The following is a 17227-nucleotide window of genomic DNA, read 5'->3' as shown; positions in this document are numbered from 1 at the left end:
TTTTACTCTGTGACTACTTTTCTCTATTTAATTGCTAATGAAGTAATTTATAGTACTAACTCAAATTCAGCTTTTTTGGGGGGCTTTTGGAGTCATCATTTTATTTTGGTGTTTTCCTTTCTTCATTCTCATTCATTCTCCAAAATACTTCTTTCACTTCACTGTCACAGCTGTAATAGAGGCCTGAGATGACCAGGTATTCTTGTCTCTCCAGCAACTCCCTCCAGTTCCTTCGGAGGGAGCTAGTGAGTCTCAGGCTAGCTGGGAGTTCTAATCCCTTCTGCACGTCTCACATTGTCCCTGGGGCCTCCACCCAAGTGGCTATTCCCGATCCAAGTACTTTCTTGGATCCGAGCCTTGTTGTAGCAGAAAGGCTTGTGTGGTCTAGTGATCCTCAGTAGTGGGTTGTTGGGAAATGTTCTTGGTGGTGTCTCCCATGACACACAGGCCTGGGGCCAATATATAGACTTAGACAAACTTTAGTAAACCTTTAAATAAAGGAAGAATTTAAACTTTGACCTTGCCTAGAACAGATAAACTGTGACATTCCTCCAGAGCCAAATGCTTGCTACCTGAGTTACCCATTTTGCTCAAGCTTAGGATAGCAGTAAATAAGCTCCAACAATGGAAATGTAGAGAAGCCATGTGTGCCCACCAACCAGAAGTAACATGTCCTTTTTTTCGTATACATTATATTCATTGACACTACACAGTTTAATACCCACTGATTGATTACGTGTTTGTAATGTAATTTCACCTTACAAACTCTGTGTGGAGTTTGGATGTTCTCCCTGTGCCTGTGTTGATTCCGTTATCATGCTCTGGCTTCCTCTTGCAGTCCAAAGACAAGCATGTTAGGTCAACTGGTGATTCTAAATTGGAGTAGGTGTGCGTTGGTGTCACTGAACTTCCTGTCTTAGGTGTAGTCTACACAAGTAGTGCTCCATGACAGCTGAGTCTGTTCTGTACTGGATTATCTCGGTGTAAATAAGTGTATAATGTGGCTGCACTACTGGATCAAAGATCAATCAACAATTGGCCAAACATGAGCATTCATCCATCCATCTGTACATCTAACCAAATTCAAATTCAAATTTTATTTGTCACACACACACAACCATACACAGTATGACATGGGGGTGAAATGCTTGTAGCTGTACAATGCCCGACCATTAAATGACAGAAGAAAAGTTTTACAATATTTACAATTTACTACAAAAATTTACAAATTAACTTAGGAATTTACAGTAAAGAATGTGCAAATAGCAGAAGAGATTATAAAGATAAGGATTATAAATTATAGGAATTATAGGATTATAGGAAATGTGTGGTGGTGCGTGTGGTGACGTGTGTGAGAGTCCAGTCTTATAGTGACGTGTTTGGGAGAGTCCAGTCCTACACCTGGTTCAGGGCCCGAATAGCCTGGGGGAAGAAGCTCCTCCTCATTCTCTCTGTTTTGGCCTTAAGGGAGCGGAAGCGCTTCCCAGACCTCAACAGTGAGAAGAGTCCATTGTTGGGATGGGAGAGGTCCATCATAATCTTCCTAGCTTTGGACTTGCACCGCTTGGTGTAGATGGACAGCAGGTCAGGGAGCTCTGATTGAATGATGCGTTCTGCCGAGCGCACCACCCTTTGCAGATCTCGTCTGTCCTGCTTGGTGCTGTTCCCAAACCAGGTGCAGATGTTTGACATCAGGACGCTCTCGATGGTGCAGGAGTAGAAGTTCTTGAGCACCTTCAGTGGCAGATGGAAGTCTCTAAGTCTTCTGAGGAAGAAGAGACGCTGACGGGCTTTCTTAACCAGGGTGTTGATGTGACAGGACCATGACAGGTCCTGAGTGATGTGGACACCCAGGTATCGGAAACTGTCCACTCTCTCCACTGGCGTGCCACTGATGATGAGGGGTTTGTAATTCCTCGCCTGCTTTGTAGTGAAGTCCACGATCAGCTCCTTAGTCTTGCTGACGTTTAGGAGGAGGTTATTCTCCTGGCACCAGGTCTCCAGGTTCCTAATCTCCTCCAGGTAGGCCGTCTCGATGTTGTCGGAGATCAGGCCCACAACAGCAGTGTCGTCAGCAAACTTGACAATGGAGGTGGTGTCGGATGTGGCTACACAGTCATAAGTGTACAGTGAGTACAGCAGGGGGCTTAAAAACACAGCCCTGAGGCACTCCAGTGCTGAGTGAGATGGAGGGGGAGACTTGTTTTCCTACCCTCACTGATTGGGGTCTGTCTGTGAGGAAGTTGAGGATCCACTGACACAGTGATGAGCTGAGTCCTAGATCCGTCAACTTGGTGAAAAGCTTAGAGGGAATTATTGTGTTGAATGCTGAACTGTAGTCCACGAACAGCATCCTAACATAATTCCCTCTGCCAGTGTCCAGGTGACTCAGGGATGTGTGGAGCAGGTGAGATATGGCATCGTCTGTGGAACGATTAGTCCGGTAAGCAAACTGAAGTGAGTCGATGGTGGGAGGAAGTGAAGAAGTGATGTGATCTCTCATCAGTCTTTCAAAACACTTCATCACAATTGAAGTCAGTGCTACTGGACGGTAGTCATTGTGGCAAGCGGGCTGTTGTTTCTTTGGAACAGGGACAATAATGGACTGTTTGAAGCACGTGGGAATCACAGCTTGGGCCAGGGAGAGGTTGAAGATCTCCGTGAACACCGGTGCTAGTTGATCAGCGCAGGCTCTAAGGACCCGGCCAGGGATTGCATCTGGTCCTGCTGCCTTCCTGGTGTTCACCCTCCTGAAGGTGTTCCTCACGGCATGCTCTGTGATGACGAATGCATTTTCTTCACTGGTGCACTCCGAGCGCGCGCAGCCATTTGTTGTTTTAATTGCTGCGGCGTCGAAGTGAGCATAAAACGTGTTCAGCTCATCAGCCAGTGAAGCATCGGCATTCATCATTGAAGATGATGAATGCTGAGTTAGGGTGAAATTAAGTTATAAAATTTATAGTTAAAATGCACAAATAACAAATACTGGCCACAAATCAGTCTGTAGTGATTGTTGGTTTTACTTTTAATACTTTTACTAATTACATTCCTTTTACAGATTATTTTGTCACACTGTGTGCAAGACATGCGCTAAAAATATTATTAGGTAGTTTATATATTGATGCATTCAGCTATTTAGTGAATAGCACAGAACATATAGACAGAATATAGGTAGTCTTACAAGAGGAGGAGTGAGACAGTAGCTGGAAATTGGCTGGGAAGGGCACTGCAGCCGGCTGACAGCCAGTGATCCTCTAGCTCAGAGTGTAAATTCTGAGTGACTGGGAATGTGAGGGTGTTATGCTGTATTTTGGTTCCACCACACAACTGGGATAATTAGCTAAGGAGCTCTGTCTTTAAATGAGATTTTAATCTAATCTAATATCATAAGTGATTAAAAATGTAAAAACACCAATTAATATTAAAATTGGGGCAAAAAAAAATGTAGCCTGTTCTCAAGTCATCTCTCTTTAGATGGGTAGGTATACGTACTATATCCTTTTACATTCTGACGAGCAGAGATGGGCAGCAACACATTACAAGTAATCTGATTACTTTTTCGAGTAATGAGTAATGTAAGGGATTACTACTTCAAAAAGTAATTAGATTACTGTTACTTTCCCGTAAGCACACTGCATTACTGCGTTACTAAACCGTTGTGATTTTGTTTGTGAGAGAGTCTCATGACAGTGACGTAAGCACATGTGACGTTAAAAAGTAAACTTCAAATCTGAGCAAGCACCTAGCAAGCCGCCACGGGAATGTGAAATTCACAGAGAAACCCCCGGAATTCTCCACTGACATGACCGCTGCAAACCTCCATCGGCCCCACTCCTGCTAAACAGGTGAAAATAGCTTTAAGAGCGACAGGATTTTATTTGTTTTTTGCTGTGTTTTACTTGGGTCTATTTGAAAGAGTGAGTGTGAACACAAAACATTATTTTATTTTATATGCTGGAATATGCAGAAAATAGGTTTAAATGTTAAAGAATTTCTTCAAGTCAAAGACTGTTGCATATAATTATATTTTTGCTTAATGCAATGTGCATAAAATTAAAAGAGGCTTTTCATTCGATTCAATTTTATATGATGGATTATCCATAAAAAATAGAATTGGGCTGAAAGGTCTATTGCTTTATTACGTATTCAGGCTGTATATCATGTTTTTGAAAAGTAACTAAGTAATTAATTACTTTTGAAAATAAGTAATCAGTAAAGTAAGAGGACTAATCTTTTGGAGAAGCAATCAGTAATTAGTAATTAACTTGACCAACACTGGTAATGAGTAAAAAAGCAGTCAGGTCTAATGTTGGACTTAAGGAAAAGCACTGAAAATAACTCTAAACACTTTTCTTAAAACGTATCTTACTTTAGGCAGTGAGACACTGGCTATATAGGAAACATATTTCAGTATATGAAGCGACACACAGCCTTGATGGCCACAGGTATTAAAAAAATGGTAACTGCTTCCTTGTCAGAGCTCTTGTGAGATAATTGTGAGAGGAATGGGGAAAGTAGAGGAAAGGGGACAAAATGAATAAATAAATGACTAAAGGTGAAACTGATATGATAGATATACATTTCACTGTGTACTACTGGGATGTCAGCTTTTGTCAGTAAGACGATAGCACAATTATACAAATATATCCCTGATACCACAAGAAGGCTAGAAATTGCAATCCCTGCTCTTTCCTACAGTAACCGCTGCTGCAGACACTGTTTATATACTAAGAAAGGTATATGGATAAGAAATGAGTAAAACTTGCTCAACAAGAAGTGAGCACTAATTTAAAATAGAGGACAGAAATGTATTGTCGAACTGTACTGTAGGATAGCTGGACAATTTAAGTGTCTAATATGCCAAATAGAAAATTTCAATTTATCTCAAACCGCTGTGGAAAAAGGATAACTTTATGTATGCAAAGAGAGTAACAGTGGGTGGGTTTTTTTCTCAATAGATTACAATTTGAAGTCTAGCTGTCATTCAGCGACACAAGTAACTTGTATGACTCTATACTCTGTAAACAAATTATTTGACACTGGATGACAGTTGCATTTTGAGGTTTGTAATGCTGTGTGCCTCTAATATAAATTGTCGAAAAACAAATCATCAGAGCATGAAATAAATATGACATGTTTTTGCTATTACACCTTCTGTCGTCTTAGAGCTTTGTAGACTGGTCCCCCAGTGGGGATAGATTTGACTGACAGCAGACACTGGCGGCAATGATCTTCCACAGAAGAACCAATGGCAAAACATGCTGCTCCCACAACATACTCGCTAAAGAAAGCTTTAAAGCCACACCTACAAAAGACTTGGATCCAGAGCACTGATTGACATTCCCTGTCTTTGACACTTTGACATGGAAATGAAGTTTTTAAGTCAAGCCCTCCAGTCTCTGCTATGTTCTTTTTTTTTCTTTGACTTGGAGATGCAACGCTCCTGATGTGTTTGCCCAAGCGACTTAATAAAATCCACTGTATGCCAGTAAAACTAATAAAAGCACATTTGTATACAACATACCAGTTTGGGGCAGACTGGGGGCACAGGATCTTTTTTAGAGACGCGCAATTTCTACATATTTAAATGCCATTTTCTATATCACATATAAATAATGGGATTTTTTTCATTTTATCTTCACTTTATGCTTGCTTGTGAAACCCCGGTGAACAATAAGGTATTAAATTTTTATATCACAGCAAAAGGTATTATCCTGATATTTGCATGCATCACTCTTTGAACTCTGCTCGATTGCATTTTTATACTCGGCTTATGTGCACATGTCCATATATCCTAAGATTATATGCTTTAAGGCTTTAAGGATTTAATTGCATTCTAAAACATAAAGCACAAAAATATCATCTCATCTCTCACTGCATCTTGAGACGGACAGCAAGTCTGGTTGTGATGCTGTGTGCCAGCTCTCCACTAGCCTTTCAGGAGTCTACGTGCATGTCATTTCAACAAGAAAACTTCATATCCCAGCCCCTCTCCCATCAATCATCATGCCATGTTGGCCAGACACAGACAGAACCACCAAGAAAAAGCTCTCTGGTGCAAATCTTCAATAAAGAGCAACTGTCACACTGAGCCTCCACAGCAGGCTCCATTACATTAAAGAGCTCCAAACAGCATATCTCAGCCATCAAATTGAGGAAAAACATTCCACTCCTATTTCTTAATGTTTTTGTCTTCCCTGTGCTTCTTAAAACCAGAAATAAGAAGGTGATAAAAGCTATACAACATAAAGTGCAGAGTTTCAAAGAGTTTGGAAAGCAGTGTACAAGAAAGTGAAAGCTTTTATGATTCTGTGGAACCACTGAAAACTTCTGCTGGTTTATTGTAATCACTGCACATCATGGTTTACCATCTGATATTGCACTGTTTCAGTGGGGTAGTTGGATTAAATTAGGTATCTGCTCTTTCCAGGTTTGTATTGTTACACATTCTTGTGCCCTTCTTTACTGATTTTCCTTGCCAATCAATTAGCAAAAGACTGAAAAAGCTGAAATGCAATAGATCAATTCAGTCAATTATAACTTCTTTGTCTTAAAATCAAAATATACAGTAATTGTACAGTTTATGGAGGAGTCACTCAATCAAAAGAAGAAATTTAAAAGCTTGTGAAAATATGTTAGATATACTGTATAAAATATTCAGCAAAACACAAACATATGGGTTTCTAAAATTTTCTTTTTCTGTTTTATTTCAAAGGAAACGGCATTTTCGGGAATTTTGTTTACTGAAGCCCAAGAAGAAACGTTAGCTTTGACATTTTTATATTTTTTAAGAACTGTTGTATTGGATGCTGTTGCTTTTTATGAATCGACTGACTGAATGCATCTTTAATTTCATTTGTATGACAATGAACACTGAATGCAGAGATTTTTTTTTATTTACAGTTAACTTTTAATTAGAATCAATAAAAGTTAGCTAGTGAACAGCTTCCAAGTACAATAGCATTGCTGATAATGCACCATGCAACTCACAGAACTATTGAAATACAGCCACGGGAAAAATGCATGAATATTTTAGCATAAAGAAATATAGCACCGGAGTGAGTTGACGGTAAGGACACCTACTAACAGATAGAAATGGACAGAGAGTACAATGAGAATACAATGGCTTCTTAAATCCACTCCACACACTTACCTTGGACCTCCTTGTCATTTCGGAACCATCGGATGGTAGCAGCTGGTTTGCTGCCTGATGTGGTGCACGTGAGAGTGACTACGTCCCCCTCCATTGCTGGCTTGGTAAAGCCTGTGATCTCTGGTCGTCCTGGCACTCCTGCAGTGCACAGAAATGTAAATCTACAATCTAACAACTAAAAAAATACTGTATGCACATTGAGTAATATCTCAGTGGGAATTCTAGGTGGATTTCTTCTAACAGCAACAAAAATAATTTATTTCAGATATCAATCTTTCTTTACAAGATAGTTTAACTTTATTATTACTATTTTTCATCTAGCAGACAATGTTACAGTCATGCAGTTTTTTAATGTCAGAACCTAAAAGCATGTGCAGGTGTTTATTTTCTGAGAAGTAATTCACCTATGGAGACTTCACCAAAATGCACATGCTCACCCAGAACAGTGAGAAAGGCCTTGGTGGTCCTGACAGGCATCGTGAAGAGCGAGCAAGTGTACAGTCCCTCGTCTGACAGGCTGACGTCATTGATTCGGATGGTGAGCTCCTGCGATGAGGCTCGAACTAGTTCAATTCTGTGATCCCTCAGAGCTATGCAAGAAAGGAGGACACAAAGAGTCATAGAGGGCAGAGGAAAGAAGACGTACAGTTAACTAATGAGCAAATGCGCACTGAATTTCAGTGAGGGCAGCAAACGTGTAGAGGTACTATGAAATTCAGATGACCTTTACCAGAACAAGGCAGAATACACTGTGCTTTCAGTTATTTCTAATAGTTGTCAAATGCTGCAAACACATACTGTGGCCAGTGGTTTGAAACATTTTCTTTTGATTTCCATTCTAGGCTGACAGGCTTATTCACATTCAACGAGAATACAGTAGGCATCCATGGGACGCACTGAAGCGTAGCGATAGAAAAAAAATACAATCTGAGATTAAAATATTTTGGAGGGTAATCATTTACACTTTTAGCAGCTGCCTCTGCTTGTGCTCAGAGACGTGCAACAGTTACAGTGCAAAAGGCAAAATTTTAATACTGACATGGACATGTTTTCAAATCTTTGCACTGATAGGACTGTGTTGTACACATGAGCAGTGACAAAAGCAATGGGTAGATCGCACCCTGACCAACCCATAGAAACATATCTATAGTTAAAAAGGTGATCTTGTTCATGTCATCTTCTATACAATTTCAAATTCAAAATCACCTGCTCCGACAAGCGACCAACCACAGAGGCCAGGAAGGAAAGTGCCCTTCATTGAATAAATTGCACATTCTTAATCCTCAGTCCCCCGAGGCTTGGCCAGCGCTTTCCCTGCACCCTTTTTCATTTGAAGCAATTTGAACTCTATTGAATTGTACTACACAGGCAAAACCTGGCAAAATGCAGCAGGAATAGGTGCTGATTGGGATTTAATCATTGTGACCAATGTAATGTGCTGCCCTATCAGATAAAGAGCAAATCTATATAAAAATCATTAATCACCAGTGTTATTTCCATTTGATTTTAGTGATAAACATACACAGCATACATGTGATACACAATTAAATTAGATTGGGTGAAGTGGTTATTAGGTTTACACAGGCATAGTTCATTATCAACAATGCTGTTCTTCAGCTTCAATTACAGCATATAATTTGATGATCATTATCGTGTAATCACACAAGCTAAAAAAACGAAAGAGGGAAAAAAAAAGACATTGATGCCCCTAAGAAGTTTCTTACTAGAGACTTTTTGTAATCCAAGAATAAGGACTTGTGTAAATAAAAACAATGTTCAAGCAAGAATTAAAATTTAATAGCTTGCTGTCTGTGCCATCAGACAGCAAGCTTATTATGTGCTACAGGGCTTAATACAAACATTTGATAGTCTTACTGTAGCAAACAGCATCCTGAAACAAAGCTGCCTGATGTTCTTTGTAGTTAAGCATCCTCACTACAGAGCCTGAAAATGCCCAGAGGCTCTGGCAGAAAACAGCAAACCCTTTGGTGGATGGATACATTGGAGAGGTTATGGGGTCTAAGCAAACACTGTACAGGAACTTGAAAGATATGGCAGTATGGGCTGGGAGGATCAAAGCTTTCAACAAGATGACATACAGTGCTAGTCTTCCCCTGGCCCATATCCCTCTATCTCTGCAACGCACTGAAGAAAGTCAGGAGAAACAGGCCAACTTTTCTTCTTAACCCCCCCGCTCCTTAAACATCTCTGAGATGACGATAAATGGTCTGCTGTTGTTATGTAAAAGGGAACTGGTCAGAGAAAGCTGGTGTTTTTTGGTTAAAATTACGTCTAGCACACAATCTGGGTGTTTAAATACAGAATAATGTGTGGTTTACCACAGCAGCTACGATTAGTTTGAAATTATGTTTCTTCACGGGCGACAAGAATAATTAAAAGTGCTGATTCTCCATGGTGATTAGTTAGCCTCCTTCCAATCTGCACCATTAGCACCCTTAGAACTCCACAGTGGCTTATTTACACATATTTTCAACAAATGCAGTAACAATCATTTCTATTATACTCCAAGGGGGACTTTCTTTATATTTCTTTGGTAAACCACAATTTTGTTGGATTCTGACAATTAAATTTAAGACTGCTATTCGCAAAAATTACGTAGTGGAAATAAAACCAACCTCTTAACAAAGTCTGCTACTAAATAGATAGGCTATCAGTTTAAATACCAAACAGTTACCGAAGTACAGTACAGACCAGTGATAATTTCAAATGACATTTAAAGGACCAAGTTGGATACAGCTTATTTTCTGTATCTTCTGCACAACACCATATTACTATTCGGAATTGAAATATATCTAAATGTCAGTAGCCGAATTACTTGTTCTGATAGGCTGAACCCACGCAAAAGCTGCCAAACAACTTATAGTTGAATAAAAGATGGTCATGACTGATGCATTTTTGTTAGACATTCACTGGTACTACACAACACATGGGTCAATGACATATTGATAGAATGAGATGTACAAAGGTTTGAATAACCCAAAGACAGGGGTTATCTATTACTCAAACGGCATATGGCCAGGAAACCATACTACCAGAATCCAATCCAGGCTGGAGGCCTAGAATGTGGCCAGATCTGTCACAATCAGACCCAAATGCCAACGGCTGACAAAGCTTTTTTCCAGGTGCTTTAGGAAATCAATGTGATGAAAAGGTTCATTTCCCCCAAACCCTAGACAGCTCTTGCGCTGTTCATTCTGCTAAGGCACAAACATAAATCTGCACCCTGACCTTGTGTATGCTCCAGCCTTGCAGGATGGCAGCTTAATAGCATGGCAGCCATACGTCTTCTGCGATGGAGGCCTTACCAAGGCTGTCTCAAATCAGTAAAATTGACACCCAAGTTCTCCCTCAGGGCAGGGAACGCTGTTGCTTTGCCCTTTTGATGCAAAGTAATGTTTGGCTCATTTCCCTGACAGTCCTTCGCACTACCAACCATACCAGTGGAAGACCAAAGTGAGGTCAATGGGCATAACCAAAGTTTTTGATATTTACTTTTAACAATCTAGGCATACTTTACTGAATATCACCTGCAGGTAATATGTTCCAAAAATGGTTTTAACACGTGAAACTATAACCTGATGCCCAGTTTTGACACACATAAGAAGAACAGGCGGTCTGGTTAGAATAGCAATGACCTTAAAAATAAAAGTGCCTCGAAGAGCAATCATCACATGGCGTTCACGTTTCCACAACACTGAGGGGTGTTAAAATGTTTTTAATTCAAAACAATTAAGTATCCACCGACAGTTCTGATTTTAAATGAGATTCCACATCTACTCAGTCTTGGAAGCTGATGGCTCCTGGGTTCAGCCAAAATATGTTACATGTGTACTGTTTCCCCATTTGGCCTTTTTTGAATGGCCTGTAACCACTTTGAGCTATTACTGAAATGTGAAAGCACTAGCTCTCCTTAAGCGAGAACACAGGATCCTGGCAACTAACCCCTACCCGTTCTCCAGCCAGGGGCTCCACTCTTTGCAATTAGAGTGTGTTTGCTGCTATCTGTGCACGCTCGGTGACTGTGTGGGCGAATCTGGATGTCTTCCAGGTCTATAGTGGTGCAGGCAGGGGGCTCTTTCCCACAACACATGTGGCTGCAATTAAGAAAAGGAAAGAGCCTTGTTCCAAAGGGCCATTGTCATTGCCCGTGCTTTCAAAGATCCCACAGAGCAGATGCTGCTCAAATTGGACTAATTTCCGGCACTTGAGGGAGCTAAGCAAAGAGGGAGGAATTTTTCCAGCAGCTATGTTGCGTACCTTCTTCATGCAGTGAATAATGAGATTTAATATATTTTTGTCCATTTCTCAACTAACTAGCTTTAACTTGATCGTACACTGTGGAATTTCCTCCATCTATGCTGTCAGTTTCTCCAGATTAAATCCTGACCAAAACAAGTACCAAGCAGGATTATATAATTGTAATAGTTTACAATGTAGTCTTTTCACTTCTTTCAGTTGGACCTTAAACTTCTAAGGGCCTTTAAATACAACAGATAATTACACTAAATACTTATAAGTTATACATGAGAGGTTTCATAGTACAGTGGTTTACATATTTAGCTAACAAATGAAAGTTCACTGGACTGAGACCAGGGGGAGGCTCAAATCCCTTTGAGGTTGCATCAGGTGTACCAAATCAAACATGTGGCACCATCTGCTGTGGTGACCCCTTGTGAATAAGGGAGCACCTGAAAGTAGCTTTTATACATTAGAGTGCAGTGTGGCACAGATCATCATTTAGTGCATAGAAGAGTAGCTGTGCACAGAAGTGATCCTAGCTGAGTGTAGAGTACCCTAATGGTAGATTCACATTTCAGTGAAGCTAGAGGTAAAGGAGTACACTTAAAAGCCCATTAGTCCCCAAAGAAATACATTAGTTGAGGCCATGAGGCACTTTTTAAATGTTTGCTGCCAATTACACTGGGAACAGCAAATCTATGCCTCGTCACATGTAAAAATTAGTTCCCCAAGAAGATTAGGAAAAATATTATGTGACATTTACATTTATGAAGTTAACATCGTGCTATGTTTTGATCTTTTACATCTTACTTAAATGTTTTTTGTTTGTATGTTTATGTCCTTTATTTTATCTTATAATTTAAGTCTATGAATGAAGTATACAGAACTACAGTCATAATAATTGTAATAGCAATAATGAGACTAATAATAATAATAATAATATGTAGTTCAACTGGAATTTTAAAGGTAAGTGCCACTCAGTTGCTGATAACAGACACACCATCAAATATGTGTTTTCTAGAAAGGAGGCTTAAATGGGCTTTCATTGGTGCTCACTCCAGTAATTGCATCCTTGGTAATTATCCTTCATTCTCTCAAGCTAATGAATGTTTTAATGCTCACATTAGAGCATTCATTTAGCACATAACAGCATTTTGATTACTACAAGCCAATTAAGATCAATTTTGCTTTGTGACCTTTATGATCCAGACTGAATGCCCCAATTAAATGTCATGAATGAAGAACCATGAACTTCTGAGAGATGGAACTGAAATGGGGAGAAGTCTTTAACAATCTGCTATGGCATGTATATGCCGTATATTGCTCTACATTGCTCCACGCGCTGTAGATCAAATTAGCAATTTGCTATCTGCCTTTGACATGCAACCTGCAGCAGCTTTCCATTAATTGCATTATTCATATTTCCCATATCTGACAAAATATTCTGTTTCCATTCTGCATGCCTCACAGATGTCATTACCATTCTTTACAACCCTGCTGCTTACATTTATCCTTTTCTCACAGAAGCCAAAAGTGAAGTTAATCATAATGAAGACAGTAAAAGACAGCTCTGTTCTCATTTGCCCTGCTCAGGAATAGTAATTTTAAACTCCAGCAGCATATGAAAGGGATAATTCTACAAAAGACATATGGTCTAAATCAATTTTTTTTCATTGTGGCAACTCACCACAGAGCTGTTTGCTTTCAGTAACCACTAATCAGCCTAATAAATGAAGGATGCATTGGCCTAGCTATTAAGCCTATCTGTCTCCCTTGTCTCAGGTCTGTGGTTTGTCTGAATGCTGGTCTTTGCCTTAGTGTTGTCTGAAGCCTGTGAGGTGGCAACAATCAACCAAGACTCAGATGCTCATAATGGATGAGGAGGCGCATGCCAAAGAGCCAGCTGGCATGAAATAAGAAGAGGGCTGTGTTCAGCTTTAGACAAATATGCAGAGACAATCCAACACATATGGATCGGATGTGGAAATCTAGCAAGGTTAACAATCTCAAGGTTTCACTGAGCCTGTTATGGGACAGGATGAGATATCATCGGCTCTCTCGCCCATAATACATATCGCTTTAGTTGTGACCAATTGCACTGTCTCGTTCCTACCTGCAACCTAGGCCTTGTTTAATCTTTTATCCTTTTTGTAGGTTTGTCACACCATCGCTGTGTAGAGAAGTTTTAGTTTTTGCATGATGCACTTGTAACCACTGACTCATTTTAAATAGTTTAGGACAGCCAAACTACGGACCAGTTGCTAGGTTCGGCAGGGCTACAATAGAAAGCGAGGCGAATGCAGAATGAAATGGCTGGAGACAGGAATTTGAGCAGCAACAGTTATTATTTTGCACAAAAATGAAATAAACAAGACACAAATTCCACATTGACAGTAGTAGTGATAATAACCATAACAATAACAAGAAGAAGCCGGCAAAACAAAAATAACCCCAAAAATAGTCGTTTGAGCTCAATATTCAATTGTCTTTTTGTCTTTGGTCATTTGTCAAGTCAAAAATTCTTAGTCTAGTTCTTGTTCTCTTTCGTTTGTGGTTTGTGTGTTACCACTTGGGAGTCTCCGTCGAGGAAGAAGAGTAAGTTCCTCTGCAAAGTTCAGTCTTGGCTCAGGCTCGCCATCTCCATCCGGAGAGAATCCATTGGAATCCAAAATCTTAGTTCCTTCCACACGGACAAGGGAAAAAAAACCTAGCCTGCACAACAATATTAACATTATTGTACACAGCCAGCTCCGTTTCTTCTCTTGTATCACAGCTATAGCTTTAGTTCTTTATCTCTTTTCACATTTCTTTCACATTACCACAGTAATACATTACATGCATGCTTTGAATATATCTCTCGTTATACATGAAATTATTTTAACCATGTAAACAACAAATGAATTTCTTGTTCTCTTTTTAACCATGAAATTATGATTAATAGGTATAACCAACAAGATAATACATTTTTCCAATCATCCTTCGAGTATGCTAAACAAATCCTACCACAACAGCATTTCAACCGTTTTTAAACAGCAAATTACCACTCGCGAATCGGTATGAACAGAAGAAACAACTTTTAGCAACAGACTAACACATTATTAACTTTTCAAACCCATGGGCTAAACTCACCAAAATGTTAGAAAATTCCGCACGAGCTATCCGTGACCTGTCTCATCTATTTCCACGTGCGAAAAGATCTAGCTCATGTGAAATGATGGTCTGGTGTTTCGGAAGACGGGGCTAAAACCACCTTCAACCAATGAAAAAGGCATTTATCCCTTGTGATCCAGCAACAGAAAATAAAGTTTGCTAGAGGATCACACTTCCTTTTTTCAAAATAAATGTTTCTTTTCAAAATAAAATAATGAAAATACATTTATACAATCAAAACGAAAACAAGAAAAAAATAACAAAAGGTAGTTTTCTCTACTGGGTTACACTCTCCCCAGCTAAATGTCATGCACGTCTCGTTGCATGTGTAGCCAGTACTGTCCCTCTGTACTGTTTAGGGACTCAGAAAAGGCTATGCTCAAACCCTGGAAAAGTGATTTCACAACAGTAACTAGAGGGTTTCCTAAATCAGGATAATCAAGTCTTTTAGGTGGATGTCTGATTCTTGTTGACTGTCTTACTGGTTGAGTTGTAATGGGATCACAACTGTCCATCTCATCAGGTGAGTTAACAGGCTGGTTTCCTGGTTCTTTAACCAAATCCTCAGGTGATTCATCCAATACGGTTCCCGTTCCATTGTCCACAGGATCGTCAATTCCAATCTCATCTCTATCTGGTAAGTTTTCAACAAGCACATGATTGGTAAGTTCGTCTTGCTTGCATCTTTATCCATATTCAGCTCCTTGTTGCTAGCAATTTCAGAAAGGTCACAATCAGGTAAGTTTGTAATGTCTGGTTCATGAGAAGGTTTTGGATATTCATGTACAGTAGTAAATCTGGTTATTTCTTCACATGGGGAATCATCAACCCATTGAATGAAAAGTTCATTGTCAAGTTCCATTGATTCTTCATCCTCATTGCTTTCTGTGACAACAGTTTGACGCGTTTTAGGACGGTGAACCTGCTGTGGCTCAGATGTGTCTGCGGTGGCAACCGGGAGGAAACTGCAGGGAAGCAACAGGTCTCTGTGTAAAGTTCGGGAGGGACCTTGCTTGGACTCGGGTTTAACAGTATAAACGGGTAGGTCGCCTGCACGTTTGACTACCACATGGATGTCTGCCTCCCATTTATCAGCAAGTTTATGCTTGCCACGCAGCCGCACGTTTCTAACTAAAACCCGGTCCCCAGGTTCAAGTTCTGAAACAGTTATTTTGCGATCAAATCTGGCCTTATTCTTGTCTGCCACTTTTTGTGCGGTTTGAGAAGCTAACCTATAGCTTTCCTCTAGCAGTTTCTTGAGACTTTCAGCATATTGCGAATGTGTCACTTTTTGATCTTTGCTGAGAGGAAGTCCATATGCAAGATCAACAGCTAATCTGGGTTTTCTGCCAAACATCAACTCGTAGGGTGTAAACCCTGTTGCATCACTACGGGTGCAATTGTACGCATGTACTAATGGCATAACATAGTCTTTCCAGTGAGACTTTTGTTTGGATTCCAGTGTTCCTAACATACTAAGTAGTGTTCTATTAAATCGTTCAGTAGGGTTACCACGTGGGTGGTACGGGGTAGTTCTTATTTTCTTTATCCCAGAGATCTCACACAGATCTTTTATCAGTTTTGCCTCGAAATCAGGACCCTGATCGCTGTGCAGGCGCTCAGGTATGCCGTAGTGGACAATGAACTGGTCCCACAGGCACCTGGCGACCGTTCGTGACTTTTGATTAGAGGTGGGCAACGCGAGGGCAAACTTAGTGAAATGATCGGTTATCACAAGGATATCCCGTGTGTTGCTACTGTCTGGTTCTAGACTGAGAAAATCCATACAGACGAGTTCTAAAGGTCTGGTTGTTGTTATGTTGACCAGTCTAGCTGCTTTTTCAGGGGGACTCTTTCTCCGTATACAACGATCACATGTTTTCACTTTCTGCTCAACCTGTGTCGCCATGCGTGGCCAATAGAATCGGGTTCTGACCAGATCAAGGGTTCTGTCGATACCTAAGTGGCCCATGTCATCATGCAAACTTTGGAGCACTGAAGCTCTGAGCTCCTCAGGAAGAACAAGCTGGTGGGTCACCTGGTCTCCATCTTGTCTTTTTCTGTATAACACCTCATTGTGCATTTCCAACCGATTGAGTTCCCTAAGCAAAAGAGGGAGATCTGGGAGTTCTTTTCTAACAGTCGGTGGAGGTGTCTGACCATGTTCGATTTGTTTGATAACTTGGCTGATTGTCGAGTCTGCTCTCTGCTTATCCTTAATTTCTGATTGGGACAAGGCAGGGATGGTTGGTAAGCCATGATGTTCTTCTGAAACATAGATGTCTGGAATCGCGTCAGCTGAGAGGGTAAGCGATTCTACAAGTGTAACACCACTATCCTGACAATCATCACTGACTTTTACAAGGTGATTTTGACAGATTGCTTGGACAACTATCTACAAGCTTTATGGTGTCAGTGGTGTCAGTGTCAGCTAGGTGACGCTCTACAAATTGGCTTACACGCTCCTGCTCTTTCCTGGACTGGACATCATTTACGAGTTCTCCATGAGGACGTCTAGACAACCCATCTGCGTCTAGGTTGTGCTTGCCCGCTCTATACTGTAACTTAAAGTTGTAGTTAGATAAAGCGGCAAGCCACCTATAGCCAGTGGCATCTAACTTAGCAGAGGTCAATATGTATGTGAGTGGGTTACTATCTGTAACC

The 17227-nt window shown here is 40.3% G+C and overlaps 1 protein-coding gene across 5 annotated transcripts in view; it reads right to left on the bottom strand.

Moving 5' to 3' along the window:
* LOC308400734 (cell adhesion molecule 2-like) overlaps nt 1–17227 on the bottom strand; it is a 170686-nt gene that overhangs the window by 10810 nt on the left and 142649 nt on the right. For 4 of the 5 annotated variants that reach the window (XM_080888653.1, XM_080888654.1, XM_080888657.1 and 1 more), the window contains 2 exons: nt 7558–7743; nt 7154–7291 (listed from right to left, as the gene is read on the bottom strand). In XM_080888653.1, coding sequence (XP_080744779.1) covers nt 7154–7291; nt 7558–7743 — 324 coding nt within the window. The remainder of the gene's footprint in view (nt 1–7153; nt 7292–7557; nt 7744–17227) is intronic. The other variant, XM_080888655.1, reaches the window with a different exon arrangement.

This window comes from Rhamphochromis sp. 'chilingali' (genome assembly GCF_963969265.1).
Source record: "Rhamphochromis sp. 'chilingali' genome assembly, chromosome: 8".
NCBI classification, from domain to species: domain Eukaryota; kingdom Metazoa; phylum Chordata; class Actinopteri; order Cichliformes; family Cichlidae; genus Rhamphochromis; species Rhamphochromis sp. 'chilingali'.
This window is presented reverse-complemented; position numbering and strand designations above follow the sequence as displayed.